The sequence below is a fragment of the Hippocampus bargibanti genome, linkage group LG13 (genome assembly GCF_051943395.1).
Source record: "Hippocampus bargibanti isolate YZ-2025 linkage group LG13, ASM5194339v1, whole genome shotgun sequence".
Taxonomy (NCBI): Eukaryota; Metazoa; Chordata; class Actinopteri; order Syngnathiformes; family Syngnathidae; genus Hippocampus; species Hippocampus bargibanti.
The window spans coordinates 4,643,225-4,664,136 of NC_142746.1; the positions used below are offsets into that span (position 1 = coordinate 4,643,225).

Below are 20,912 nucleotides of genomic sequence, written 5' to 3' on the forward strand. Positions count from 1 at the left end.
CACTGTGTTTTCAGACAAATAAAAGTACCCAAAATGCATTGTGTGTCGCTTTCTCAGTCACGGGCGTTCCCTCCGTGACGTCACTTAGGGGATCGTCATCACCTCGTAAACAAGACTTCCTGAATATTCAGCGCGAGTCTTAAAAGGTAAAATATAACTATATGTGGTGGAATCTTTGTAAAATGCCCTCAGTAGGAGTCATTTGAAGTCATTTTACAAATTATGGACACAACTTGTTCGGCGGTGTCGGTTGTCCTTTAATGATTAATGTCATTGCAGCGGTGACTCCATTTATTTCTACATATTTGTGTTATATTGGCGGCCTGGTGTTCCTTTGGTTAGCGCATCGACCTCACAGTGCAGAGATCTTGGTTCAGTCCCCAATCCGGCCTCCATGTGTCCTCTGACATTCTAAAACAAGCAGACTGATTGAACACTCTCAATTGCCCCGAGGTGTGAGTGTGAGGCCGGATGATTGTTGCCGTGCGACTACTACCCGAAGAGAGCTGGGATTTGCTCCAGCACCTTCTGCGGGCGGCCCTAATGAAAATAAAGCCGCTCAAAAGATCAACGTGTTATACTGCCTCCAGCTGGGCAACGAGGAGAATGGGAAAATCCCTTCCCCATCACGAGAGGAAATGAATTGAAGGGTATAAAAAAGGCTGAACAACAACGTTCCAACTTTAATTCTGGAGTTGGTTGCTTGAACCCTTTGTACAAATTTTATTTGAATATATGACATTGCTTTTAATCACCTTTAAAGTAAGTAATGCAATAATAATAATAATCATCATCATCATCCAACATCATCATCATCATCATCATCATAGGTGAGAGGGTTTCTTCAGCCGTCACCTGTACTTCTTTGAAGGTGTCGGACGTTTCGCTTCTTATGCAAGAGGCTTCGTCAGCGAACTATTTTTTTTCTGGTAGTTATGGCCCGATATATCTCCTTTTAGTTGCTCATAAGTGTGAGAATCACTGATTAACCTATTTATTATAAAAAAGACTTTATCAACATCACAGGGATAATACTAGTGGTCAATCTGCGGTACATATGCACCTAAATGTTAGCAACCATACATTTGACGACACTGAGGTAAAAATCTTAGTGAAAGAAAATAGATGGGTTGAAAGGGGAGTAAAAGAAGCTATTTTCATAAAACAGCAAAACCCGTCACTAAATCGCCATGGTGGGGTGAGGTTTAATTTGGATCATTCGTACAACAGACTTCTTAGGCAACATAGGCTTAATTATGCTGAAGAGGTGATACCAGAGCAAATGGGACAATCAGGCCAGTCATAGACCCATTATTAGGCAGGACAATAGAAGTAAATAGTCAGGACAAAATAAGTAATCAGTGTGGCCTCAGGGAATAGTCCTCTGCTCCTCCCAACCTGAGAGCAGGGACCTATCATAGCAGATATATATATATACAGTAAAGTCTCGTTATATCGATATCGGATATATCGATAGTCCCGGTTATATCGATACTATTTCTATGCACGCACGGAGAAAATTACATGCAAACAGGGTCGGATATATCGATAGTCCCGGTTATATCGATATTTTTTCGGACTCCCTTGAATATCGATATAACGAGACGTTACTGTATAAGAAACCTTCTCATCGATGGACCACTCCTGTAAGACTGAGATCTTACACAGACATAATAATCATAATAAATATAATAATCAATATAATAGAATTTGGGTGGCACATTAGACGACCTGCGATTGGCTGGCAACCAATTCAGGGTGTCCCCCGCCTCGTGCCCGAAGACAGCTGAGATAGGCTCCAGCAACCCCCGCGACCCTAATGAGGAATAAGCGGTACGGAAAATGAGATGAGAGATGAGACATTAGACGACTGGTTAGCACGTTTGCAGTTAAGAAAATTGATGGATGAACCAAAAAAAAAAAAACAAAAAACAAACATGGACATCACACCCGGAACATAGCCTGCATGACTATGACATTTTGTGGCCACAATGAAAGCTACAATCAAATGTCAGATTCTGTTCTTCATCCTTTTTTCCTCGGACTTCTTTCAATTCAGCAGAGAACTTTCAAATCCGCGGCAAATCCACGATTGTGGAATCACAGATTCCTGCAGGGACGAGCAGGATTATGAAGTGATGGTGCGTCAACATTTGGTGTATGAGGAGACATTGGAGCAAATTTTGTGTGAGAAATTAGAAATCTTTATCCCAGCCAGAAGTCTCATCGGGTGTCATTTCTGTATCAGGAGGAAAGATGTCAAAGTGACTGTGATCCATTGGGCCATTCAGCTGTTGAAAAAAAAATGGACCATCAGTTTTCTGATGTGATCATTCACACTAAAATTCACTCGTCATCCTGTTTATTGTATAAATATTCACAATTTCAGGTCAAAGTTTAGTAAAAATGACTCATTTGGTCAAGATTGTGAAATACTGTACATGCACAAATAGACTTCTTGTACTGTTGCACGGGTAAACCAGTGTGGTGGTTGCCGTTGCTGTTTTCGAATTAACCAGGAGGAGCTTCTGTAAATTGAGGTTGGATTAAACATTGAAAGACTTGTTTTCTTATTCCGTCTCATCGAGCGAGAGTTGCAGGCTTCCAGAATATCCGATAATGTAATACAGAAGTAGGAAGTTTCATGCATATGCTTGTTTGTTTGTTTGTTTGTTTTTGAATGGGTTTGAGAATTTGATAGAGATCCGCCAGTGATAGACAAGATTTCATAACCGATCATTCTCATTATCTCTTCGTATCACCCTCCTTCCCTGTGATCTGCACTTAAATGTAACTTTGTCACCTGGCGTTGAAATGACTGTCATTCCAAGTCCAAACGAAACAAATGAATGCAATCATTCATATCGAACCATAATTATGGACCAGCCTTCGAAGGGCCAGATTAAAAAGACCAATGGGCCACGGGCCAGTTCTGCACTTGCGGGATATTTTCGCACGTTTTGTAGAGGACAGCTGAGAAGATCATCGCTGTCTCTCGCCATTGACAACACCTGCAGAGCCATCAGGATCGCTGGCAATCCCAACCACCCCTCCCACAGCCTCTTCAGCCTGCTACCATCGGGTAGGAGACTGCAGAGTCTCCGAGCCACGACCAGCAGGCTCAAGGACAGTTTCTGCCACCAGGCAGTCAGGAGACTCAACTCCCTTCCAGCCCTGCCCCCCCTGCCCCTTCCCACTGGCACACTCACCGAACTCTGAGTATTGTATTATATTTGTGATTGTATTTTATTTATTATAGTACCTATGCTTGTCTGTGACTGTAAAGTGTCCTTGAGAGCTTTGAAAGGTGCTTAAAATGTAAAGTATTATTATTATTACACACTACATGCTGTACTATCAACCTGAGCTCTGTTTTTTTCAAAAAAAATTCTGCAAGACCTCACTTCAACTTTTGTTTTGTTTTTGCATTACTACACTACGTCACTTTACATATGACACGACCTCACTTTACATTCAGAAATTACATGTATTGTCTGTTGTCAATTGTCTGTCTTTTTTTAGCCACGCTGGGTCTGAGAGGACATTAATTTCAACTGTGCTGTATGTCATGAATATTAGCATAATTGACAATAAAGCTGACTTTGACTGTATGTATCTATGTCCATGCAAAAGTTCTGACCTCTCTCTTCAAAGGGGACAGGAGCTTGTGGCGCTTCAATCCCTGCCAATTGAAGCCCTGGAACCATCTGTAGGAACAGGTCATACAAGATATATGCATTTTTATCAACGCTGTGAAGAAAGGGTATATTATACAAGAAACTCTCCAAAAAGCGCTTAAGAAATTATCACAAATGACAGTTGGAATGTTTCAAGACGACCTACTTGTGTTTCTTGATGTCAATGATCCCATTCTTTTTGTTCCCCACCCTTTCAACTGGGTTTAACCTAAATGAAAAGAGGAAGAATGCACGTTTTATTTTCACACACAGTTGCAAAATACAGTGTTACCTTTACCCCCCTCCAAAAATACCAATTTGATCATCGTGTGTGCGTTTGGAAATATACACCTTCGTGTCATGTTTCACTCAGAATATTGAAAAAAAATGATCAATCAAGAGTCAACAGGCAGATGAATATAAATTACAGATTAATTTCAACTCAATTCAAGGAATTAAATGTCATTGTATTTTAGAAATGTGAATCCAACCAAAAAACCTGTTGATATATATCCATGCAGAGCGAGAGAGAGAGAGAGAGAGAGAGAGAGAGAGAGAGAGGGAGCGAGAGCGTGAGCAAGAGAGAGAGAGCGAAAGAGCGAGAGAGCGAAAGAGTGAGAGAGAGAGCGAGAGAGCAAGAGAGAGAGCGTGAGCGAGAGAGAGAGCGAAAGAGCGAGAGAGTGAGAGAGCGAGAGAGCAAGAGAGCAAGAGAGAGAGCGCGAGAGTGTGATAGAGCGAGAGAGCGAGCGAGTGACAGAGAGAGCAAGAGAGAGAGAGTAAGAGAGCGAGAGTGAGAGTGCGAGAGTGAGAGAGCGAGAGAGTGAGAGAGCAAGAGTGCGATAAAGCGACAGAGCGAGTGAGAGAGCTAGCGAGAGAGAGAAAGCGACAGAGCGAGAGAGAGAGAGAGAGAGAGCGAGTGACAGAGAAAGAGGGAGAGAGTGAGAGAGTGAGCGCGAGAGAGTGAGAGTGCCAGAGAGCGAGCGAGAGAGCGAGAGAGAAAGTGACAGAGCGAGAGAGTGACAGAGGGAGAGAGAGAGAGACAGAGAGACACACAGAGAGAGAGATAGCGAGAGAGCGGGAGAGAGAGAGACAGACAGAGAGATAGAGAGAGAGAGAGAGAGAGAGAGAGAGAGAGAGAGAGAGAGAGAGAGAGAGAGAGAGAGAGAGAGAGAGAGAGAGAGAGAGAGAGAGAGAGAGAGAGAGAGAGAGAGAGAGAGAGAGAGAGAGAGAGAGAGAGAGAATTTCCTGTTATACAATGAGTCACTGTATTCAAGCCAGTTAGTGTTATTACCCTATCCGGTCCATACTTGCAGAGTCTCCTGATGAGGTCATCTGGACGCTTGCCTATTCTCTTTGGGAAGTCAACCTTCTCAATGCCATGGAGGACCATTGTGTATATTTTTATGGGCTCTGAACCAGCAAATGGGGGACTGGGAAAAAATATATTGGGTGTTTATTGTAAAAACTTCTTATTGTATTTGGAAAATAAAATCACATTATTTTAGATGCCAAAGTGAATGTACTTTATTTTAGAATATGTGAACATATAGCATGAAAGTTAAAAAATACAATAACAAATACAGCTGAAAACACACACTACACTGTATCCACAGATGATACGCAAGAATAAGGAAGGGGAGAAGGGTCATTGCTTTGTTCATATGTAATGGACATAACACATAAATATATGCTAGAAGTCATATTACAATGACAATTCTCCTTTTATTGTATAAGTCATGGGTCAGGAACCTATAGCTTGCGAGCATATATGGCTCTTTTCATGCATCTGAAGCTCTCTCTCTCTCTCTCTCTCTCTCTCTCTCTCTCTCTCTCTCTCTCTCTCTCTCTCTCTCTCTCTCTCTCTCTCTCTCTCTCTCTCTCTCTCTCTCTCTTTCTCTCTCTCGCTCTCTCTCCCTCCCTCCCTCCACCATTCCCTCTCCCTCTCTCCCTCCTTCCACCATTCCCTCTCTGAAATCTGACCGAGGCCCCCCATTCCATACAGAAGTCAGGTGTCAAAAGGCAGATTATCAGACAATTTACTGTACAGTACTAGCTTACTTGCCAGTTAGAAGTTCAAATATGAGGATTCCTAAAGACCAGCAGTCAGCTCCAAAGTCATGGCCTTTGTTCATGATGACCTCTGGTGCCACATACTCTGGGGTCCCACAAAAAGTCCAAGTCTTCTTTCCAATACCAATCTTCTTTGCAAAACCAAAGTCGGCCTGTGGAAACCAAGAACAGAAAACTTGTCAGTCATTGAATGAAATTTCAATTTTACAACTGAAATTGTAACTTACCATTTTGACATAACCTTTGGCATCAAGTAGAAGGTTTTCAGGCTTCAGGTCTCGATATATGACACCCATGGTGTGAAGATAATCAAAAGCCTCTAAAACACAACCTATGCAAAATCTGGCCGTGGGTTCATCAAAATAATTCCTTTGGCAGAAAGAAAATTCAGGTGAAAGGGTTCAAGTATTCCTAAATAGAAGTTGTTCTGCTAATTGCTTTTTGAACATGCAATTTGGGCTTTAATTAAAGATGATTTGCTTTGAGTAGAAAGCTGCAATCCCATATTATAACATAACTGTTCCTGTAATACTCTGAATTGCTTGGTGATGCCTGTGGGTTGTGAATTAAAGTTCAATACAAGATTGTTAAAAAAAGAAGAGCACAATGAGTGAAGAAGTACAGTACAGGCAGACACTCACCACTTGCTAAGATATCAAGGAAAACTAAAGTCGAGCCATCTTTTTTCTGATCTGCCTTATGCTCACAATGATCGTGGCTGCTGAGGTTGTGGGGGGGATACCTTGACATTGTAGATAGCCAATTGCAGGGTACACAGAGAGAAACAACCCTCCTCACTGTCATGATCTGGTTGGCGACCAACGGGTAGCGACGTCAGCCCTGCCTGCAGCCACGCAGGTGCTGGTCGTTTTAATCAGTGACACTTAAAAGGACTCCCGGCCCGACCATCCGGTGTCGGTTCATTGTTTGTTGCATGCTTTGTCTGCAATTGCATGCATTGTATGCTGTGCATGTGTTTGCTTAACCTTGGTGGACTTTTACACGTGGTTTTGTTTTGATACTTTTTTCTGTTCAGATGATTTTGATGTTTTACATTTTGTTCCTGCTGACCTTTATTTTAATACAATTTGTCAAAGAAACCTCCTGCTCCCTCCTGCCTGCTTTTTGGGATCCGCACCCGCCATTCACCACCTTGCAAACCGTGACACTCACTCACTCACACGAGGAACAATTTAGAGTTTTCAATCACCCTGCCATGCATGTTTATAGAATGTGGGAAGAAACCGGAGAACCCGGAGACAACCTACGCAGGCATGAGGAGAACATGCAAACTCAACACAGGAAGCCTGCTCCTCTGCACAAATTGCCTGAGGTGTGCGAATGAATGTGGATGGTTATTTGTCTCTTTTTACCAGAGCAATTGGCTGGCAACCGATTCAGGGTGTCCCCCACTTACTGCCCGAAGACATCTAGGATCGGCTCCAGCATGCACTGTGACCCTTGTGAGGATAAAGCGGATTCGGAAATGGATCATTGGATAGAAATAGAAAATATCCTATCACCCCCCACCTCTACCCCAAATTATTCATGGCCAAGGTCATCTGTGCTGTCACCTTTATTTTCAAACATGCTCAATGTACAACATTCATTCATTCATTCATTCATTCATTCATTCATTCATTCATTCATTCATTCATTCAATCATTCATTCAATCATTCATTCAATCATTCATTCATAATCTCACTCGCTTTCATTCATTCATTCATTCATTCATTCATTCATTCATTCATTCATTCATAATGAATGAATGAATATGTGAATATGTACAAAACACAGCACAGATTGGATTTCATTCCTCTCAATCGGCTAATATCCTGCAAATCCTGCAAATATGCTGTGCCTTAAAGGACAACTGACACCATTTTTTTCCCCCTAACTGACATCAGAAAACGTTTTATAGCATCTAAAATACCCAAAACACACAGGTTGATATTTTTAGTCAAATTCAAAACACCAATAAAAATGAGTTAAAGTGTCCCAAAACTACTTCAAAATGACCCCGGAAATGGCAAGTTTCAGATGGTACCGCCGCCTTGTTCGTGACGTCACGCCAGGACGTCTTGCCATGCTCTAGAATCAAAACAATGGCTTCAGATTTGGAGAAGATGCTTCCTTGTGACGCATCCAGTTATATAATTCAAATAGTTCTGAAGAGGAAAGCATAAATGTTTGCAATCGATTAAAGAAGTCCTTTCGTATCAATTCGAGCCGTCAGGACTCCAATGTAGCGTCCGATAAAATACACAAGATGGCGCCCAAGCTCCGTTGAAAATGGGCTGATTTGTCTCCTGGGAATTTGTAGTAACTACTGGGAATTTGTAGTAACTAGAATCAAATAGTAGTCTTGGTGCAACACACAACGATTCACCATCGCGTTATGTGTTTTCCTTCTAATTTCGCCATCAACACAAGTATTCAGACCAAACAAATAACACAAAATGCATTGTGTGTCGCTTTCTCGGTCAGGGGCGTTCCTGACGTGACGTCACATCAGGAATCGTCACCAACTCGAAAACAAGACTTCCTCAATATTCAGCACGAGTCTTAAAATGTAAAATATAGCTATATGCGGTGGAATCTTTGCAAAATACGATCAGTAGAAGTCATTTGAAATGATTTTACAAATTATGGACACAACTTGTCCGGAGGCGTCGGTTGTCCTTTGAAACACACAGCTAAAGATAAGGCACTGAAACTAAACTGCATGTGCAAATAAGCCATGAATGCGAAGCAGTTAAATTTAACTACACAACATCAACTTGAACTCTAGTCCAAGACCAACGTTCGATACCATTGGCCTTTGTAACATTAAAGCACCACCTGTTGCTTTGGCTAACCAAACAGACAGATCATGTTCACACACACAGGGATTCGACGCACACTTGGTTTTGATTGGATTTGGATTGGATTTGCCTTTATTAGTCTCGCAATGGATAAATTTACATTTCACAGCAGCAAAGTTATGAAAGAAATGAAAGTAGAAAAGCAAAACACAGGAGCTGTTGATTTTGTAACTTGAGACTGTCTTGACATAGAAGTGTTTCAGATTGAAGAATGGCTAGTACTTACATGTCACGTAGCAACGTCCATAGCTCTCCTCCAAGACACACCTCCAACAGCATGTAAACATGTTTATTGTCACGAAAGGTCCGAAATAATCTAAAAGTGAACACGGGAAGGTTTCTGTTTCAATTTGATGCAATTAAATCTTTCTGTTATTTCATACCAATTTTTAGTATTACATTACTGAGATGGATGCAAGAACACCATAAAATAAAAAAAGAGAGGTCGAGAAATGTGGGAAAATTTCAAAGGTAGACCTTAGATGTTATCTCTCTGAGAGATGGCTTGCACAAGGCTTTTGTTCTCCAAAGTCACAGGCAAGATAAATTTCTGTGCAGCGGTGGGATCTTAGAGAGCAACATTCTGCAGCACACTCCTTAGCAACTCCATGGAGAGACCAGCCAAAACAGCACTGAAGATATTCGCCTCTGCTTCAAGCCATGTTTTCATTTTCAATCCAACTACACTCCTTTTCCATTATACTTTTTAGTAAACTTGAATGCTATGCATACATATTGTCCACATACATTTTATGGTTTATTAAAAAAAGAAATGGTCACCGGATGATGAATGCTGAGTTGGTTTGCTGAAGGATGTTCTTCTCGGAATAAACGTGTTCCTGCTGTCTGGTGTCGACAACATGCATCTTTTTGATGCATTTCAGAGCAAATGTTGTGTCCTCGCCTTTTAGCTTCACCTGAGAAGCAGTTATCAAGGTCAAAGAAAACTATCAACTCTTACTTCCCTCATGATTAACTTGCAACATACTGTGAAATCCCACCATTATTTTAAACTTACATAGTATGACAATTACAATGTGTGTGTGTGTGCGTGTGTGTGTGTGTGTGTGTGTGTGTGTGTGTGTGTGTGTGTGTGTGTGTGTGTGTGTGTGTGTGTGTGTGTGCGCATGTGTGATCTCAAAGTGCCCACCTGATAATACAAATGTGCTTCCGTTATGTTGAGACTCTGTTCACAAATAGCACACTGCATTGAGATGGAGTGAATGGAACAGAATAATTGAAGTTGGCTATGATCACTCCCACAGCGGCGCAGCTTGCCCAAAAATAACTGATCTCCATCAAGAGATATGCCGGTATTTAGGAGAGTCACTAAAATAGAGCCCTTTATTCTAACATGAGAACATAACAAATTGGTCAATATCTCAAAATTGGTCACTATCTCAAACTACCTTTGAGGTTATGCGTTAGGTAACTGTCGCGTTATGATGTATTCATGATTAACAATTCGACCGTTTCTCCCTCCCATCAGGTTAAAAGCCTAGGTGTCATCCTTGACAGCACACTATCTTTCCACTCCCATATAAATAACGTAACCCAATCTGCGTACTTCCACCTACGCAATAGTCTTCGCCCGTCTCTCAGCCCTCACACCACTCCTATCCCTGTTCATAGTCTTGTCACCTCCCGGAATGACTAATGCAATTCACTTCTCCTTGATGTCCCACAGAAACATCTCCACAAACTTCAACAAGTCCAGAATTCTTCAGGCCGGATCATCACCAGAACCTCATCCTTTCACCACATCACCCCCGTCCTCTAAGAGCACAACTGGCTCCCAGTCAAATATACAATCAACTTTAAAATTATTCTTTATACATTTAAAGCTATCCATAACCTTGCCCCCCTCAAAACCCACCTATTTAAAATTGCTTTTTCAGTGTAGCTCTTTCTCTTGTTTCTATTTATAATTGTATTTTATTCATTATTGTATCTATGCATGTCTGTGACTGTAAAGTGTCCTTGAGAGCTTTGAAAGGCGCTTGAAATAAAATGTATTATTATTATTATTATTATTATTATTATTATTATTATTATTATTATTATTATTATTATTATTATTATTATTGCAACTAACTAATGTCTAATGTAAGAGAAACAGAGTTTACCAGCTCCACTCGGCCAAATCCTCCAACGCCCAGTGTGGCTATCACCTCCAACTGTTGGAAAGGCTGATTATGTGGTAAATGGCCAATCCTCTCCTTCAACCTTCTCAGCTCTTGGGCTTCTGTTGAATCAATCTGTGGTGAATGCGGCCTGAGACAATAATACCGCAATAATTAGAATCCTCCTGTTGAATTAGAGTGTGCTAGAGTCCAGCATCAGGTGAATGAATACATTTGATAATCAGCTCAGTTGCCGATATGCATATTTTGTGTGCATTTGTACTCACATGGCATTCCTTCTTTCATCACTCCTGGAAAGTTCTTCTACATATTCCTTCAGGTAAACCTTAAGTTCCTCATAGGTTCCCACCATCTGGTTAAAGTTGCTGGGGAGAGCACAAAAATGCGTGCAACATATTTTCCAAGACCAATCCATTTCAAGGACCAGGGTATAACATAACATAAACCATTCAATCAATTAATGTATTTTATAGTTTTGGCATTTCTCATGCATTAAAGGACAAACCATTTTTTTGTTTCCTAACTGACACCAGAAAAACGTTTTATAGCATCTAAAATACCCAAAACACACAGGCTGATATTTTTAGTCAAATGAAAAAACACCAATAAAAATGACTTAAAGTGTTCAAAAACTACTTCAAAATGAAACCGGAAATGGCCAGTTTCAGAAGGTCCCGCCCCTTGGTTCTTGACATCACGCCAAGTTGTCTTGCCTTGCTCGAGAATCAAAACAATGGCTTCAGATTCGGAGAAGATGCTTTCTTGTTACTCATTCAGTTATGAATATGATTCAAATAGTTCTGAAGAAGAAAGCATAAATGTTTGCAAAGTCCTTTCGTCTCATTTTGAGGCGTCTGGACTCCAATGTTGCGCCCAGAAAATGCACAAGATGGCGCTCTGTTGGAAATGGGCTGATTTGTCTGCTGAGAATTTGTGTCAGCGAATATCAAATAGTAGTCTTGGTGCAACACAGAACGATTCACCATCGACAAGTTAGTTTTGAGACAAGTTTTAAAGATGGGCAGAGAGGGGGCTTGCCGAATGTTGAGTGTCAGATCATTCCTGAGAGTGCGACCAGCAACGGAAAAGGGTTGATACCCTCTGAACCTCCGTTTAGTTCTTGGCACATCTAATTATGTCTGGTCAGCAGACCTGAGGCGTCGGGAAGGTGTTTAGAGGTGCATGAGCTCAGAGAGGTAAGGAGGAGCGAGGCCATTAAAGATTTGAAGACAAATAATAAGATCTTGAAAAAAATTGTAAATTGTATAGGGAGCCAGTGAAGAGATGCCAGAGTAGGAGTTATGTGCTCCCTCCCTGGAGACGCTTCATGGAGGATTGGCTGACAACAAAGTAAAGCGCGTTACAGTAATCGAGCCGTGATGTGATAAAGGCATGAATTACTGCTCTAAGGCGCTTATGAGAAAGGACAGGTTTCATTTTAGCCAGTTGCCTAAGATGAAAGAAGCTGGATTTAACAACAGCACCAATTTGTCGGTCAAGTTTAAAGTCACTGTCCAGTTTAAGACCCAAGTTTGAGACTGTTGACTTTAGATAAGGAGGCAAAGGGCGCAAGTCAACAGGCTGAGATGTACATGGACCACTGGGACCGAACAATATCATTTCTGTCTTCTTTTCATTGAGATGTGTTGTCTTCACTGTATTTTCTTGTTCAAATCCACACAAACAAGAATTATGTCGCTTGAAAGACATGATATTCAATAATTCAACAGACACAGGAAGAACAGTTATGCCCCTTGATCTTGGCATACCTTTTTTAATTAATTAACTGATTGATTGATTCATTCATTCATTCATACTTTGCTTTTTTGTACTTCAGATGGTGAACATGTGAAATTTTGGAGTGTGTTTAAAAAGTACAAAAGTGTGGAGACTCACTCTCTGTCGACCACCAGACATTGTGTGTCATTCTCATTGCAAATGATGTTGGCTGAGCGGAGATCTTCACTGGAAATATATGTCAACAAATTAAGATCAGATTAATTACAGTAAATGTAAGAAAACCTTTATCTGTCTCACAATGGAGAAATTTGCAATCTACAGTTGCAAAAATAAAGGCGGAAGCGGGGGGAAACGTCAACAAAGAAATACGAAGTATTGCATGGACAACGTAAATGTTTATATATATATATATATATATATATATATATATATATATATATATATATACATACATATAGCGCCTTTCAAAACTCTAAAGGTCACTTTACAGTAACAGGATAAATTTTTCTGTGGGTGAGCAGCGGCAGCCACACGCGCTAGCGTTCACTCAACCCGGAAGTAACTCAAATAGACAGACAGCTAGCAAGCTAGCTAAGATTTAGCTAATAATCACTCAACCCGGAAGTATCTCAAATAGATAGAAAGCTAGCTCAGAGTTAGCTCATAATTACTCAACCCAGAAGTAACTCAAATAGATACAAAGCTAGCTAGCTAGCTAGCTCAGAGTTAGCCAATAATCACTCAACCCGGAAGTAACTCAAATAGATAGAAATCTATCAAGCTAGCAAAGAGTTAGCTAATCATGAGTAGAGCTGTAAAGCAAATCGTTGATTTGTGACATATGAACCTTCCCAATGCTGTACGATGTGACTGATTCATGAAGAGGATCGCTGATTTAGGGGTTACAATGTGTGTCATTACAACTATAAAAGCCACAGCAAAATGCAATGGGAGTTCCCCTGCACAGATTGTATCGTTTTCAAGGTAGTTGCTATATTTGCAAGTACATATCTGGAAGTTGGCACAATGGAAACAGAAAAATTGAGGAAGTATTCCCCAGTTTGGGAGTTCTCTCAGAACAATTATCTTTAAATATGTGACAGTGAATGTTGTAATTTGGCAAACTTGGCCTAACCAAACATTGACAGACGCGAGGATACATAATAGTAGGGCCAACGGCAAAAATATTCATCCGTTCATTTGATCTTATGATGATCTTATTCTGACAAGGGTCGCGGGGTGGGCTGGAACTTATCCCAGCCGTCTTTGGACAGTACGCGAGGTACACCCTGAACTGGCTGCTAGTTAATCGCGGGGCACACAAAGACGATCAACCGCCTGTGCTCACACTCACATTTAGGAACAATCTAGTGTTCCATTGACCTGGCGCCTATGTTTTTGGAATGTGGGTGGAATACGGAATAGGCAGAGAAAACCCACACAGGCATGGGGCGACCATGGAATCTCTACACAGGAAGGCCACACCCTGAATATCCACACTGCGAGGCCGACATGCGAAAAAATCGCCCAACATAAGCCTCCTCAAGTAAGAACATATTTTCCCCAATTTATTCCAAATGGCTTTCATGTACTTTTCTACACCAGCATCACTCGTGCCCTGACAGAGATTTTTCTATGAGAGCTTGCAAAATCCTCATTTAAAAACAGAACCACGTCCTTCCAGCCATTTTGGGGAAAAATAAATCCCTTTTTAAATCATAACCAATGAAATATAGCAGGTGGTCGACCAGTTACCCCGTTGGCCTGACACTGCAGAGATGCTGGGTTCGATTCCAGCTTGGCCATGTGGAGATTTTCCATGGTCTGCCCATGCTTGTGTGGGTTTTCTCTACGTATTCTGGCTGCTTCCACACATTCGACATATTTGATCGTCTATGTGTGACCCGTTATTTGCTGGCAACCAGTTAAGGATGTCCTCCGCCTAATGCCTGAAGACAGCTGGGATAGGCTCCAACACGGTCCCCAACCATTGTGAGGGTAAGCAGATCAGAACACAGATGGATTAATCAAATCTTCCTATGGATGGCATGCAAAAGAATGATTACAAACAAGTACTAAATGTGTTCACAAACCTGATGAGAGCTTTCTCACCGAAGTAGTCCCCAATTCCCAGGGTCTTGATTTGCTGAGGCTCTGCAAAACCTTCCATGGTTTGTGTTACAATCACCTACAGATAACCAACATGACAAATTCCAAATCAGTGTTGGTCAACTTGTGGAAAAAAAGATTTGTCGTGTAAATTGGGGTTGATCAGAGAATGAAATTAATTGCTTGATTATAAAGGGCACTGTTTCTTTTATTGCATTAATAATGTCATAGATGTTCGGTCGGACACTGTGGACAAAGGCTCGAACACAGGATGATTGTCTTTTACTGCCGGCAGGGAACTTAGTCATTCATGACAGACGTCTGAATTCTGCAGACCTCTGCCAAGTTATTTATTGAGAGTATATGCAAATTTTAGTGATACATGAGTAAAACATAGTTTTCTTGATTATAATACCTTGCCCCTGGACGTTCTGAGCACCAGCTGCGGTAAGCAATAAAACATAGATATTTTAATTTGTTTCCATGAACTGATAAATGTGTAACCTGGCTAATGACCTCTTGTGAGGGAGTTTTAAGTCATCCTGTGACGAAGGAGTTTCCCATGTCCTAAATTCTGTCCAAGGCCAGATCTCCTAGATGAAGATGACAGTTTAACTGGGCTGTGTCTGTTTCACTCAGATTGACTGTGGACATCTGCGCCTTGACTGTGGGCCTACTGTTTGGTTGGCCAGCTAAGCATGGGAATATGATAACGTTTTATTCTCCATAAGACAAAATAGAGAAAACCCATTTGAATCAACATTTTTAATATGAATGACCTTCAAGTGAATAATTTGGAGTTCTTCTTAACCGCATTAAAATTTACATATGCACATGACTTCTTATTATCAAAAAGTTTATCTTAAAAAAGTTTGTTATCTTAGTTCTCCATGCTCACAATGACGGGATCTAGTTTATTACCACAATCTATTGATAAAAAGGTTTCTTCAGCCATCATCTTGGTTTTTTTCCGGATTTTGTTTTTTTTGAAAATAACTTCTTTTACTCCCCTTTCAAACCATCTATTTTATCATATGCACCTAAAAGCTAGCAACCACTCATTTGACGACAATGAGGTTAAAATATTCGCGAAAGGAAATCGATGGTTTGAAAGGGGAGTAAAAGAAACTATTTTCATAAATCAGCAAAACCCGTCACTAAATCGCCATGGTGGGGTGAGGCCTAATTTGGATCATTCGTACAACAGACTTCTTAGGCAACATAGACTTAGATATGCTGATGAGGTGATACCAGAGCAAATGTGGCAATTAGGCCAGTCGTAGACCCCATACTCAGTCAGGACAATAGAAGTAAACAGTGTAGCCGCAGGGAGTAGTCCTCTGCTGCTCCCAACCTGACAGCAGGGACCAATCATAGCATAGTCTGGCACCGCCACGTCTGGACAGTAGGGATATATATATATATATATAGGGCCGAAACTACAAGCAAAAGATTTTAGTTCGCTGACAAAGTCTGACATGTTTCGCTTCTTATCTAAGAGGATAAGAAGTGAAACATGTCAGATACCATCAAAGAAGTACAGATCACGGCTGAAGAAACCTTTTCATCGATGGACCACTCCTGTCTGACTGAGGGCTTACACAGACGTACCACAATCTACGTTTTTTTTAATTTTTTAGATTAGATAACCTTTATTACACATTTTTAAACCCAACTTCTGTACTTGGTGTCCTAAAAAGGATAAAGGGTTAAAAAGGAGTTTGGTTGTCTGGTGTTATGTCATATTCAACAACTGATCGATATCAAATCCATACACTAAATGACTACTTTAAAACCAGAGAAATGGAGAAAATCATGAGAAAGTGGAATGATAGACATACGCAGTTATCATATTTAAAAGTTTCATGCTGTTACAGTATATGCTTAGTCAACATGTGTGACTCGATTACACAATTGAAGCACAGACAACCTGGGGTCAATCAGGGCAACAGACATAGCAAGTTAAACTGTCATCTTCATCTAGGAGATCTGGCCTTGGACAGAATTTAGGACTTGTGAAGCTCCTTTATCACCGAAGCAATTTACGACTTAAAACTCCTTCAAAGGAAGAGAATATTAGCCAGGTTACAAATGTATCAGTTCATGGAAGAGACAATGTTTTATTGCTGACAGCTGTTCGTGCTCAGAACGTTCCAGGGACGTGGTATTATAATCAAGAAAACTATGTTTTACTAATGTATCAATCACTTAACTTTGAATATACACTCAATAAATAGCTTGGCAGAGGGCTGCAGAATTCAGGCGTCTGTCATGAATGGCTGTGTCTCCTGCCGGCAGTAAAGACAATCTTTCTGTACTCCATGTGACAAAACTCAGGCGCAAACCACTTGATCATTTTAAAAATTGGAGTGAAAGGATGGGTGTGAGCGTTCAGGACAGGCACAAGTGTAAGGAACAAGTTGAGTGTCCACAGATATTTTAATTTTAGAAATCAGGACAAGGGATGCTTAGGTGAGAACATTATTTTTGTCGATATTCAAATATTTTAAGAAATGTAGTACACCCTTGTGCAAATTAATTGCACCACCCTGTGATCTTGACGGTTTGCTGGTTTAAATCATTCTAAAGCTCGTGAAAAGTTCAGAACAATGTTTGCCACAATAGGGGTGTGTCACGTTTTGCAAGGTGGTGATGGCCGGTGCGGATCTAAAAAAGCAGGCAGGAGGGAGCAGGAGGTTGTTTGACAAATTGTATAAAAATAAAGGTCAGCAGGAACAGAATGTAAAACATCAAAATCATCTGAACAGAAAAAAGTATCAAAAGAAAACCACGTGTAAAAGTCCACCAAGGTTAAACAAACACATGCACAGCATACACAATGCATGCAACAAACATGCAGCAAACAATGAACCGACACCGGATGGTCGTGCCGGGTGTCCTTTTAAGTGTCAGTGATTAAAACGACCAGCACCTGCAAGGCTGCAGGCAGGGCTGACGTCGCTACCCGTTGGTCGCCAATCTGATCGGGACGACCAGCACCTGTGCAGTTGCAGGCGGGGCCGACAGCGCCCCCCGTTGGTCGCCAACCAGATCATGACAGGGTGGAGTCTATTCGATATATTTGACCAACCACATTCCCTAATTACTTGTTTGCCAAGCCTCTGATTGGATAATTAATGGATTACCTTGTCCTAATCCCCTTTCCGTCAGGTATAAAAAGAAGGGGTAAATCAGTTCTTCTTCAACGAGATGGATGCAGAGGGACATTACTGTGATGAATTGGCCTGGCAATTCACCGTACTTGAACCCAATTGAGAATTTATGTTCAATAATCAAGATTCGTCTATGTGAGAAAGATTGCACAACAAAAGAAGCCCTAATTTGTTCTATAATTAAGACCTTGTACAGGGACCCTTCCATCATCAACAACTGTCAAAATCTGGTCGACTCCATGGCAAAACACATCGCTGAGGTGATAAAGAACAAGGAAGGACACACTTCTTACTAAAACGTACATTTTTATCATTTGAGTTGTCAAAAAATGTAAACAATCAATTTTATGCCAATATAACAGGGTGGTGCAATTAATTTGCACATGGTTGTACATCAGGTGGTCTGGTGGTCCAGTGGTTAGAACATCAAGGTCGAACTGCAAATATTGTGGATTGTGGGCAATGGCCTTCCTGTGTGGATTGTCTATATTCTCCCTGGACCTGTGTGAGTTTTCTCCGAGTCTTCCGGTTTCCATCCACATTCCCCCAAAAAATCAATGGCAGGCTGAGTGATCACAAAATGTCCCTCAGTGTGAGTGTGAGTGAGGATGGTTATTCATCTGTGTGTGCGCTACAATTGCCAGTGTGTCCCTTGCCTACTGCCCGAAGACAGCTAGTATAGGCTGCAGCACCTCCTGTGACCCTTGAGATTAAGTGAATTGGAAAGTAGCTGGATGGGTGAATGGGTGTTCCAATCTTGAATCTGTGTAACATGTAATCACAAAATAAAATATTGCTTCTTGTTTAGTGGGTGCGAGTGTGTGAGGCATGTGGGTGTGAATCTTACTTTTCCTTTTGCTATAATAAAGAATGTGTTCCCATCTTCACCTTCACGAATAATGTACTCTCCCTTTTCAAAATAGTCCTACAAAAAAGAAACACATACAGTATTTGGCCTAACTGGGTAATAATTTGGTGTGACAATTGATTCAATACAATGATTGGAAAGACTTACAACTTCAAGACAGTCAACAATCTTGGCAAGTTTCTCTTCTGGTAGTTGTTTAAGAAGGGACACACTTGAAAAAGAAATGAAGAAACAAACAAAACAGAAATGGAAACACTCGAAAACCCTTTCAAAACCACACATGTGACCTCCAATAATGAACAAAGTGCATCCTATCCCTGCATGCAAGGTCTCGATCAAAGTCAAGAGTGATTTCCTCCTTAAAAAACCACAAACCTTTGTGTGTTATTATCAGTGGCGGGCCGTGGATTTTGTCCCTAAGCCTTCAGTAGTGCTATGTCTGAATCAATCCAGAATGAAAAAAAGTGTGGTGTGATTTACTACAAGTACACTAGAGAGATCGGTCAATTAAGTCCATTAGGCGGGAAAGTCTGTATATTCTGTATATTCTCTGTATTTCCTCGTACTTTGTGATCTTCTTTTTTCCCCTTTATTTGATCACGTGTTAATTTGCTGATTTTTGTAAATAAATACCCTCTTTAAGACATGCCTTACTGCTTTGTTTGCTTCCCATTTTTCTATCCCCATCCCAAACATAACAATTAACACTTTTCAAACCAAAATGTGAGATCACTGCAGGTATTCAGTTAGTTCATAAATCTTTATTTTTCACTTCTATGCATGATGGTATTCATAAAACATTTTTAAATACCTTGTGTGGGTACTCTTCCACGTAAAGTGATACTCTCCTTGTAGCAGTTTATAAGGGGTCTTTACCTGCGCAAAAAGTTGAAATACTCTTCATGCTTGGCTTGCGCAGTCTGCATCATTATAGCCTGGAACGTCTGGCGATCCAAAGCCCATATGTTGGACTGTGTCACAGCTGTATAAAACAGTGATAACAAACAAACAAACAAGTACAGTGAAGAAAACACGTATCTGAACACCCTGCTATTTTGCTATTTCTCTCACTTAGAAATCATGGATAGGTCTGAAATTTTCAGCGTAGGTGCAGGTCCACTGTAAGAGAGATGAACTAAAAAGAAAAATCCAGAAATCACAATGAATGATTTTTAATGATTTATTTGAATGATACAGCTGCAATGTTAATATTATGTACTGTAGCCTTTGTTTGCAGTTCCAGAGGTCAAACGTTTCCTGTAGTTTTTCATCAGGTTTGCACACATTGCAGGATAGATCTTGGCCCACTCCTCCACATAGATCTTTTCTAGATCAGTCAGATTCCTGGGCTGTCGCTGAGAAACATGGAGTTTGAGCTCCCTCCAAAGATTTTCGATTGGGTTCAGGACTCGAGACCGGCTGGGCCATGCGAGAACCATGACCCCTCTTCAATATTCTGACTGGGGGAGGGAGGTTATTCTTCAAAATCTCACAATACACGACCCCAGTCATCCTCTCTTTAATGTAGTGCACTGGTTCTGTCCCATGTGCAGAAAAACACCCCCAAAGCATGATTTTATTTTATTTTTTATTGTTTTGACTTCAAGATGTCACCGTGAGAGTGGCTGCCTTTCCAGCAGCTCTTGTATTTTGTTTTTCGATGTCTTTCTTTCCTGCATCTTCCTTTCATAACTTTGCTGCTGTGAAATGTAAATGTTTCCACTGCGAGACTGTTGAAGGTAAATCCAATCAAATCCCATGCTTCACAGTAGGAATGGTGTTCTTTGGATTCTACTCTCTATTCTTCTTCCTCCAAACACGCTTAGTGGAATGATGACCAAAAAGTTCTATATTGGTTTCAACTGACCACAACACTTTCTCCCATGACTCCTCTGTATCATGCAAATGGTCATATGCAAACTTAAGACGGGCCTTGACATGAGCTGGTTTAAGCAGGAGAACCTTTCGTGCCATGCATGATTTCAAATCATGACGTCTTAGTGTATTACCTACAGTAACCTTGGAAACGGTGGTCCCAGCTCTTTTCAGGTCATTGAGTAACTCCTGTCGTGTAGTTCTGGACTGATTCCTCACCTTTCTTAGAATTATTGAGACCCCATGAGGTGATATTGTCACATTCGGATTCGGCAGCAAGGGGCGGGGTGGCGCCTTCCCGCTTTTACCACCTGCTGCCAATCACCTCGTTATGTCACCAGGTATTTAAACGGGACGCATTCGGTTGTCATTTGCCAGTGTAATGACGTGC

At 41.0% G+C, this 20,912-nt stretch overlaps 1 protein-coding gene across 3 annotated transcripts in view; it reads right to left on the reverse strand.

The window, feature by feature from the left end:
• Nucleotides 1-1,188: 1,188 nt before the first annotated feature.
• The window catches only part of prkg2l (protein kinase cGMP-dependent 2, like), a 32,094-nt gene continuing 12,370 nt past the window's right edge, over nt 1,189-20,912 (reverse strand). For 2 of the 3 annotated variants that reach the window (XM_089012291.1, XM_089012290.1), the window contains exons 6-20: nt 19,523-19,628; nt 18,794-18,857; nt 18,626-18,703; nt 14,590-14,684; nt 12,653-12,721; nt 11,023-11,121; nt 10,739-10,886; nt 9,393-9,529; nt 8,839-8,928; nt 5,975-6,116; nt 5,736-5,899; nt 4,985-5,107; nt 3,844-3,906; nt 3,641-3,707; nt 1,189-2,291 (exon numbers count right to left, since the gene is read on the reverse strand). In XM_089012291.1, the coding sequence (XP_088868417.1) occupies nt 2,196-2,291; nt 3,641-3,707; nt 3,844-3,906; nt 4,985-5,107; nt 5,736-5,899; nt 5,975-6,116; nt 8,839-8,928; nt 9,393-9,529; nt 10,739-10,886; nt 11,023-11,121; nt 12,653-12,721; nt 14,590-14,684; nt 18,626-18,703; nt 18,794-18,857; nt 19,523-19,628 (1,541 nt within the window). In that variant the 3' untranslated portion in view covers nt 1,189-2,195. Of the gene's footprint in view, nt 2,292-3,640; nt 3,708-3,843; nt 3,907-4,968; nt 5,108-5,735; nt 5,900-5,974; nt 6,117-8,838; nt 8,929-9,392; nt 9,530-10,738; nt 10,887-11,022; nt 11,122-12,652; nt 12,722-14,589; nt 14,685-18,625; nt 18,704-18,793; nt 18,858-19,522; nt 19,629-20,912 lie in introns of all 3 variants that reach the window. The other variant, XR_016116921.1, reaches the window with a different exon arrangement.